Below are 10,429 nucleotides of genomic sequence, written 5' to 3' on the forward strand. Positions count from 1 at the left end.
GCAGAGGTGTTAAAATGTTGGTTTATGTGTTGCCATGGGCAGCCTAAAGCGTCATTATTTCTGTCTTCAGTCTTCAAAAGAAAGTGCCATCATAGGCCACATCCCCTGCTGCCCCTCAGCTGGGACACAATTAATGTCATGAGAAGAAAGTCTTGGCGCTTTTTGTCGTTTCATTACATCACCTATGATTTGTATCTTTTTCCTCGTGGCTAACTTGTGCCATGTAATCAGATGTCTTATGGAAATACAAGCGTATATTTGCTTTCACGGGTCATTTTGTGCCTGTACTGCAAATGATCAATTTTTATTAATGCAAATTTGCATGTCTAGTTCGAAGCCTTCAAATAGTCTCTACTCTCCGGTTTGTTTTTCAACAACTTCTTTGGATATATCAAATGATGTATAAATCTTTAATTTGGCTGATGTTGCAACTTTAACTTTGAACTTTGAAACTGCCTCCATCAGTGTGATAGTATAATGAACATTTTTATATCTGTTATTAGTGAAGACTATCAGCCCCTTTCTTTATCGGGGAACTTGTGAGTGTTGGGTCTGATGGAGAAAAGCTTGTATCTCGATTTAATTTTCTGTGCCACCAAACTAGACGTGATGTCCTCATGATGATTGTACACAAAGGGGCCAGGTTCCCCGAATTGAACACAGCACAAACCTGCATACGCACACAGAGCACAGGATGTTCTTGAATCTGGCGTAACGCTGGTAATCTCGACTTGTTAGTGAGCCGGCTGCAGTTCAGGATACATTTAGTGTGTGTGTAAATGCACTCTTTGCTTATCTTTTCGGTCTTTAGTTGTTAACAGAAATGGGATATTGACACGAAAATGCAGTCGGTTTTAGAGGATGTTTTTTTTATTTAGCTACAAGCTTATTTAGCTTTTATTACTTTTTCTTTTTATCGCTGAATCACTTCAGATTAAAATCCAGACTTTCCTGTTCTTGTGTAAACGGAGCTTCCTCTAAGCTTCAGTGCATTGCCATTGTACGTGTGTGTGTGTGTGTGTGTGTGTGTGTGTGTGTGTGTGTGTGTGTGTGTGTGAGTGTGCGGCAAAGCTTTTGCAATACTGAAGTATTTCTGATTTCCTGACACATTTTAATGACTGTAGATAAATCTAGATTTGCTGTGCTTCTTGCTTTGTAAACAGTTTTTTGCGTCTGTGGATTCTTTTCTGACCTGAGATATACTGTAGATTTTGCAAAATCTTATATCACACTGACTATTGTTTTACTGTGAATAAGGTATTTTCTAGAGCAATGATAGCATGCCTACTTAAAAGTGTAATATATAGAACAAACTGTTTTCAGTAGTTAATAATATATTGCATTTGGACTGACAGAACACAACAAACATTGATTTTATTTATTTTTTCATTGTGTATTTATGGATTCTTTTACCTTCCATATTCATACTTTCATCTTATTTTTTGAAAAATATATATTTCTTTTTCTTATTTTGAGCAGAAGGAATTGTCTTTTACATTCCTAAATAAAATGTGGACTGAAGCACAACTTTGTCTTTGTTTAAAGTTCCCCCCTCCCTTCATGCCAACCTTCACAGTAAGCCACAGTTACATGGAGAACAGCTGACCGTTTCTTGAATGATGCTTCGACTGAGTGGAAGTTCACGGCTCATGTCGACAGATTTAAAAAGAGAAAAAAACCCTCTGCTCAAACCATTTCACATCCTCGCAGATAAAATAATCTTTTATAAATGTTCTGGCATAATGCGGAATTAAAAATAAATTGCACAAACATGATGAATGTCACTAAAAGAAATAATATATTTAGCCGAACATAAAATGCTATGTGTGAATAATCGTTGATTAATCTTTCTTACTTGAAACTGTTCCATCTGAAGCCCTTTCACATATAATCTGCAACAATGGATATTGGCTCTATTTCTTTTGCACTATTCTGTATAGTATATAGACGTTAATAAGATATTTGTGGCGAAGCTACAAAAACAGTAGAAGAGGAGAAGTAAAGTGATGCTGCCCTCAAGTGTCTCTCCCAGGTACTTATCTTCATCGCACACTCCTCATGTCTCTCAAAGTTCTCAATTCAAATGTGTTACATTTAAAAGAACCAAACTCCATTAAAGATTATAAACTGAACTATCAGAGGACCTTAACACGGTGCAAAAGATGTGACTTCTGCTGATTTAAAGAGGAACGACATGGAAGATGATTAGAGAGTAAAAAAAAAAAAAAAAGTAGATGTTCTGTTCCTTTGCAGATGCAGCTCCTTCAGAGAAAGTATTCTCCTTTGTGTCCGGCCACTTTGGGTAAGAGTGGCATTTATTACACAATGCAATCATTCTGTGGATTATTTTCTCGATTAATTGGTCTATAAAATGTCTGAAAATAAAGGTTTTGTTTTCTTCTTCTTGTTTTGTCCGACCGACAGCAGAAACTCCTCGCGATTGAATGACAAGAACGCAGTGAAAGAAACATTGCTGACTCTAATAGCCAGTTCTCAGAGACTGCATCTGCACATCATGAACAGAATATCCATCACAGATCGCTCTTGTGTTTCTAACTGAAAGAAATACAAATCAGGGGATTTTTCTCCCAAACAGGAGTCCATGAGACGAACCGCACATGGCACATAACGTTGAAAAACACATCTTCAGTATCTGCGTTAATGCCTGTGTGTCCATCCATCAAAGTCATTGACAAGATTATTCATCAGCGATCCCCTCGGTGTCCGTCACAGAGAAGACGGACAACAACTGTGTGAAAGTCAACGTTAAACAGTTCCTTCCTCTGCTCGGTCTCCATCAGTGAGAGTGATAGCAGCCTCAAGTCCACGCTATTATAAAGGCCATAAAGGGAAATATTAAGAGCAGAGAGTTACAGTTAAATCCCTTCGATATACTTGGAAGTCCTTTGTTAGATATAAGGGCACAGTTAGCATAGGCCACGGCTACAAGATCTGACGGGATTTACTCGTTTCATCCAAAATACAAATACAAATAAAAAAAACTAAAATTAGAAAATATCAGAAAAGTATAACAAACATGAGAAATACAAATATGGCGGACTAAAATAACTGATGGGACTTAAAAGTTTTTTCATGGTTGTGGAAGGTTTATGTGAGAGTGTGACGCTCTGATCCTTCAGGACCGTCTCTCAGTGAAATGAAGCTGCAGATGCTGATCTGGGGTCAGTTTTGCCGTTGGCATCTGGTCCCGAGTCTGCACGCAGAAGTCAACTTCACTCCCAGAGTCTCAAACAGTCTGAGGCCGTTTAAATGTCGTTTTGTGGTTGGAGCTGCTGCTGCATGTTGGTCAGCTCCTCCACCAGGCGCATAAAGGTGATTCTCTTCTCTGGCTTTTGCTCCCAGCACTTGCACATCAGCTCGTACACCTGTGAACAAGAATTGTGTCAGACGACAGGTGGTAGAAATGTAAAAACCTAACAAAGAAATAAAGTGTAGAAGCGACGTCAACATGTTATAATAAAATGCTGCTGCTTTAACTTTCTGCATATATTTATCACTTTTGTTTGACATTTTTATACTAAAGACTATTTTTATGACACTATGCCTTTTTTATTTTATGAAATACATTTTCTTTTAATGACTTTATGGTTATTTTAAACGTTTCTTTCCTAACAAACATTTTTAGGATTTTCTTTATTACAGATTTCTTAATGGCAAACTGTACTTTTACTTTTTTGACATTTGTGTGACATAGCAAAAGGCATCTACTGCATAGGGAGCATTAATATAGCAGCAAACTACGTGTTCCTATGTAGTGGAGTAATGGTGTCCTTAGCAGAGAATAAAGTCACACTCCCTCATGAGTATGTTGAGTATGTGGTTAGCTAATGTCCGCCGCTCCGAGCTCATATGGCGGCTATCGGTGTATAAAACACATTAAAAAAAGCCTGTGTCATGTCATTATTGGGTTTTGTTGGTAATGAGACTTACAGGTTCAGGACAGCCCTCAGGACGTGGCAACCTCTCCCCATCTGCCAACACCTTCACCAATCGGATGATGGTCATCTGACCTTGAGTTTTACCAATTATAGAGAGGAAGAGCTGCGTGGGTGACAAGGACGGGTTACAAAAGAAACAGCGTATTTTTATTCAGACATGAAACGTGAAAATGCAACTCCAGTGAAAAAGACCTGAAGGCAGAGAACAAACAAAGTCATTCACTGTTTGTGGTACAGATTTAATAGCTCTTACTTTTTTAGCTTTAGGCCCTTTTAACACGTCTCCTTTGTAACATTCACTTGACCGGTGCAGATCTTTATTACTAATTGCCTTTCAGTAACAGTGATGGGTCAATCAGGATAACAGCGGCAGTTAAAAGCCGGATGTAAATGAAAGATCTTCATGATAAACTAAGCTCTTAGCGATGGCACAGACACGGCTCCTGTCGTCTACCGCCTTGGCCAAAGACCGACACCATCTGCCACGTACAAATGATTGTGCGTGCGTGCGTGTAATGCCGGGATAAATTCCCTTCTTTATCTCTGCAAGATCGCTATAGTATGTGTGACATGTTTGTATTGTTGGTCAAATACTGAGAAGTATTTCTTGAACGCCTGCGTGAGAGAGAAGATAATAAGGAGAGCGCTGCATACTGACCGCCATCGGGCTCTTGGAGGAGTCGCAGTAAGTGATGAGTTCGAACATCGTCACCCCAAAGGACCAAACGTCTGAAGCGAGGTAGAACTTACAGTGAGTCAGACACTCTGGAGCATACCTAGAAAACAAAAAACAACAATGTGTAAGAACAGCACATTTCAAATGCCCTCTCTACAGATTAAAATCTCCAAAAAGAACAATCTATCATTTTTTGAAAAGTATATTTGCTTAAAAGAAATATTAGGAGAAAGACCATTTGTTGTTGAAAAGTAGTCGTGTCCATACAGAATAAAAGAAGAATTGGGATTAAAACTAGCAGTGCAGGTTATTGTTGTTCAGCACCTGCAAAGAATCTACAGATGTGTGCTTCAAGAAATATTAGTAATGAAATCATACAAGTGTTTTAATGGAAAAGGGATTATCTTTGTCTAATTTTACTAAATGATCATTTATCTAAAACCACCAAAATGCTTTTGGGAACCTAACAAGAGTCTTTCACACAAAACCAAGGGTTACAATGTATTTGAAATATTTACTGTAATTGAAATATATCAGTTAATACAGACCCAGTCCCTGGCAATTGAACCCCATGCATCCACCGCTCCACTCTTTTCTCGTCTTGCCTCTCGGCTTATAACCTAATTCATGTCAATGGTACCTGTCCCTTTAGGCTCAGCTCCTTAGCTATACACTCAAAAGCAATTTATTGGCAAAAATCTTTTTCTTCAGTGATATCCCTTCACCCTTTGCTTAACTTGATCACCATTGATCCATATTTCCCCTACACAACATCTATCTCCTCGATGCACAGACTGTCTGACTGCAGTCATTTCCTTTTCTGGTCCTTCCTACTTCCTTTAGAACCCTCTCCCCTTTTATATTATCTCCTTCCTTTACAAAGTCTCTTGCAACAGAAGGATCTCAGCTGCCACGGCCGAGTCTGAGGGAGTAAGAGCTTTTCTACCTTCCATCCCTTGCTTGACTCACCAGAAAACGGGGCTGTCGTTTTCGTCTTTGACGGTGTAATATAACTCGTTGTCCTTGATGCTCTTGGTGAGGCCGAAATCGCCGATCTTCACCGTCCTCTCGTTCTCCACCAGCACATTTCTGGCAGCCAGGTCCCGGTGGATGTAATTTTGAGATCCAAGATACTCCATTCCCTAAAAAGAAAAGGAAAAGAAGGAGGACACTGCTCAACAGGTTCAGAGTGATTGAAGTGCAGTCTATGGATTTGTGTGATTGGAACATGCAGACAAATAAAACTACGTCCGAGTGTGCTGGGAGAGAAGGACGCATACCTGATGCATTATCTATAATGTAAAACATCCCTTCGTCAATACGTTTTATTTTTAATGAGCTGTTTGGCCAACTGTGCCAGAACATAAAGAGTCTTTTCTGATGTGTTTTTGACCAATAAGTATATATAATATATCAACAACACCATAAACTCTCAACCTGTTCCCTTCCCAGCGTTATCTGAACAGGAAGTGTTACATTTTAATTTGACGTCAGGTGTTGATAAAGGCTGACTCATTGTATTTTATTGTTTTACTACCAGTACAAGATGCAGAAGTGCCTGATGGTACCAGCTGCTTTGAGGAAATAAACATTTACCTTGCATATCTGGATGGAGTAGCTGAGCAGGGTGCTGAGGCTGGTCTTGCTTTTGTTTCTGGGAAGATAGTCCTTCAAACTGCCCTGTGGAAGGTACTCCATGATCAGCTTAATGGCCTGACCACCTACAAACAGATGTACACATAAAAGCAAATCAGAGACATACACAAATTTCGTCAGCAGAAATTGCACTTTTAATATATATAGAGTGTGTGCGTTCGTGCGTGCGTGAGCCTCTTGTGCATTACCATGACATTCAAGTCACAGAGCTACTCTGAAAATCCATGAAGCCGTTTACCAACATTTACTGCCTTTCTGAAGATATTTATAGAATTCTCAAAACATCCTGATGAAAAAATATTAAACATATGTCCAGCTTTGTTGACAGGAAATAGTGTTGCAACGTGGGAAATGGGTTGAAGAACTTTTTCTTTTGTGCTGCAGATGGAAGGTTTTATTGTCCAGATGTTTCCGCGAGTCTTTCAGGGAAGATCTTCATAACGGCGGTGAGTGTTTCAAACAACAGATTACATTGTTCAAAGACCGGCAGATAAATACTATTGAAAAATGGGATGCACATGTCTGGGACTGTGATGTAATGGAAGTACATGAGAGGCTGAGTCTTTGTGGATACTGTTGGGTCCATGCTAAATACCACTCCCATCACTGAAACAGCCTGCCTGGAATTTGAGCATTTACTTTAAGGACACTAAGATACACATTAAGTGACACCTGCCCTCTACGTAAGCTGATCTAGAATGAACATGTGTAGTTTGCATGGCCATGAAAGGGGGAACAGTATGAGATGGGAGAAGTTTCATTAGAAGTGAGTTACTTGTGTATTCGACTAGAATCTAGAGGCACCCAAATATTTACTAAGCTTTTTTTACACTAACATTCATTTACCATGCTCTTATTTTGAAAGCTAAAGCACCAAAGCTTCATTTCTGGTTTAATATATTATTACAACAACCCTCTGTGCTCATGTCAACACTACATGTATGCTACACTTGACTTGAAAATGTATAACCTACCAATAAACTACATCCGTGGAAATATCTTACTGTGGCCTAACTTGTTTGTCGAGTCGTGTTGAGTGACTGTAGCTCTGATCCAACAACACATGTGGCTTTCTCTTTGTTTGAATCTAAACATACTGTACATTTCTTAGTATTTATTTTTGTGTATGCACTCCTTCCATCTTACCTTCCTCTTGGCAGATGCCCTTGTATTTGACGATGTTTTTATGGTAGAGTGCCTTCAGGATGTCGATCTCACTCGAGAGGTTGTTGCTCTGCTCTTCACTCTTCTCAGGCTTCAGGGACTTCACGGCCACCAGCTCACCTGTTTTATCTCCCCGAGGATCATAGCGACACAGCTCCACTTTACCAAAGTGGCCCTGTATCAGAAGTATGTGAGAAAATAAAGTTATTCAGGTGATCATAAAGAATGTTTTAGTCTACTTCCTGTGCAGGACAAGTTGCTTCTCATCATTGCCTAAAGTCCTTCAGTTCTGCATTTGCTCTCGCTCATCTTTGATCTTCAGTGAACATTATCTTCTGCAGGTTTTTTTGTTTCTTTTTTCACATCCCTACAGCTCGTTTTAGGTTATGAAGGATGATAAGAATCATACTCCAGGTGACATTCTTTATAGAAGTAAGCTGATGTGTACCGTTAAAAAAAAGAAGAGCCAATACTCACCAAAACTACTACTAGGTAATTATAGATTTATAACAAAATACGTGTGAACTAAATAGCCAAGTTGTTTTATTTGAGCATTTAGAAATTGTCAGTTTGATCATTCTTACAAATGGTAAGATATGCTATACAGAGATTAACACAAAAGCATAAAAACCGCAGGAACAGTTTACCTCGCCCAGATCTCTGATTCTCTTTAAGAATCTCTTTTCAAACACAGTTGGGTCCACGTCTTGTGTAGGCTGGGGTATGATGGATGGGTCTGTGAGATGGAAAAAGATATAAATACATTTAACATGCTGGGTTTAACATGTCTTTTCTTCAGACTAAGCACACTTGTGTCATAGGAAGTCGATTGTGGTCGACAGTGTCAACGTTTTCAGCAGAATCTTTGGTTTGGTTATGCAACTGTTCGCAGGCTCTGGTTTCCACACTACTTTTAGTACAAAAATTCATTACTCAAGCAAGACTCATTCTGTATCAACGTTATCAATCATTTCATTTAATTGTTAGTAAGTGTTTTTAATCAAATTTTCAAACCTTTTTTGGTGGAATTTCTAGTTAATAATTATAATTAATATTTTAGTTAAGGGGATTTTGTTGATGTCTTGGGTTTTTAATATAAGAAGGTCAATGGGGTAATACACTTTAAGATTCAGTAAGATTGACTGCAGATCCACATCTGGCCAGCAGGTGGAAGAACAGAGTTATGTTGCCATGGGGCCCAACTGAGGGGCAGATCAGTGTTAATGCACCCAGTGAACTCTCTCTCTCTCTCTCTCTCTCTCTCTCTCTCTCTCTCTCTCTCTCTCTCTCTCTCTCTCTCTCTCTCTCTCTCTCTCTCTCTCTCTCTCTCAGGTTAGACACAACACATGCAGAACAATTGTTGACAACCGCTTTGCATGTTTGAACCTGTACCAAGCTTTTCTGCAGTTTACACTTCATTCTATATATGAAAATACCTAACGCACAGTACACACATTCCCATCATACATACTCTTTTCCTCTAGCATGTCTATGTCTCTGACGATAGCCCTGAAGAAAGGTCTCTTCTTGGGGTCGTAGTTCATGCAGTGGGTCATCAGTTCAGCCAGCTCTCTGCAGTCTGGGGTGGCCAGTTGGTACTCAGTTTCATAGAATCTCTCCTTCTGCTCAGGACAAAGACATACATATGAATGAGGTAAGAACATTTACAGGAATAAAAAGAAAGTAGGATAGCCATCAGATTTGAAATAAAAGATTAGTTTAGATGCAAAGTTCCTGTGAGTGCCCCCTACCTCTGTGAGCTTCTTGTCTTTGAGGGGTTCTTCTCCATCATAGCAGATCTCCCACAGGGTGGTACCAAAGCCCCACTTGTCAGCTGCGATGCTCAGGGAGGACATGCTCTTCACACACTCGGGAGCGATCCATGGGATACGATGAACACACTCTGCAGAGGGAAACAAAGTCAGCATTAGCTAATGTGAATCAATTAGACACTTCCCCTCACTACAGGACATGTACACCACCAGGGTCACCAGGAGAGCCCAAAACATTATCAGGCACCCCAACTGATTTAACTGTGAAAACAACACAACTTTAACAATGCATGGTGCACTTTGTTGTTGTCCGCCTTATTTGTGCAATATTTCATATTTCACAGTACTAACACTGTACTGTGAACCTATGTGCAATACCTTTTACCTCTTTATTTATTTTTATATTGTATATTGTGTATATCTGTTGCTTTTAGTTCTAATTTTAAATGTTTGCTGTTGAAGGATTAGTAAAGTACGTTTTTCATTGTACAGTACAACTGTCTGTTATCTGTGCATATGACAGTAAATATCTTGAATCTTGTTTAAGTCCCCTGGTGTATTTGTAAAAACAGAAGAAATTATTATTATGTTTTTGAAACGGTTGAATTAAAGCTTGTGATGTTTTTTTATTTTATTTTCCTTGAGGATACCCTGAAAGGACAATTTAGCCTTTAGCATGTAATAAAGGGAACCTTTGTTTTATTAGAGATTACTGACTTAACCTTTTTTAACAAGCAAAGAAAACATGTACTTACTGACCTTGTAACACACAAACGCCTTCAACAGACTGCGTTATCAGAATAACTGAATAACTACATTATAATCATGTCCTGTCCTCATCAGGCTGTAACATTCACATTGTGTGCTCCAGATCCTACCACTGCTTTGCATCTTCTCGGATTCCTATATTTCACGTTAGCTTCTTATTTTCCTAATATTGTCATTATTTTTCTAGATTTTGTTAATTCTCTTTATATATGGCATCTTTTGCATGTTTGTCTGTCCTCTTCCGGAAGTTTCTCTCGTTTAAAATGATTGAATAATTGTACTTACAAACAGTTCGAAGAACAAGTTAAGAAATAGACATACAGCTAAAAACAAGGACAACAAATGTGAACAAAGATTGGTAAAAGAACTAAACATATAACTGTGGTGTACATACATGTATATATATATAAACATATATAAAAAGCAGCAACATA

General features: G+C 38.8%; 1 protein-coding gene across 1 annotated transcript in view; it reads right to left on the reverse strand.

The window, feature by feature from the left end:
• Positions 1–904: 904 nt before the first annotated feature.
• Positions 905–10,429, reverse strand: part of jak1 (Janus kinase 1) — a 30,897-nt gene continuing 21,372 nt past the window's right edge. The window contains exons 17-25 of the mRNA XM_029428817.1: positions 9,207–9,358; positions 8,927–9,077; positions 8,103–8,191; positions 7,438–7,630; positions 6,232–6,356; positions 5,605–5,777; positions 4,618–4,735; positions 3,952–4,062; positions 905–3,386 (exon numbers count right to left, since the gene is read on the reverse strand). Coding sequence (XP_029284677.1) covers positions 3,267–3,386; positions 3,952–4,062; positions 4,618–4,735; positions 5,605–5,777; positions 6,232–6,356; positions 7,438–7,630; positions 8,103–8,191; positions 8,927–9,077; positions 9,207–9,358 — 1,232 coding nt within the window. The 3' untranslated portion in view covers positions 905–3,266. The remainder of the gene's footprint in view (positions 3,387–3,951; positions 4,063–4,617; positions 4,736–5,604; positions 5,778–6,231; positions 6,357–7,437; positions 7,631–8,102; positions 8,192–8,926; positions 9,078–9,206; positions 9,359–10,429) is intronic.

Source organism: Cottoperca gobio, chromosome 4 (assembly GCF_900634415.1).
Source record: "Cottoperca gobio chromosome 4, fCotGob3.1, whole genome shotgun sequence".
NCBI classification, from domain to species: domain Eukaryota; kingdom Metazoa; phylum Chordata; class Actinopteri; order Perciformes; family Bovichtidae; genus Cottoperca; species Cottoperca gobio.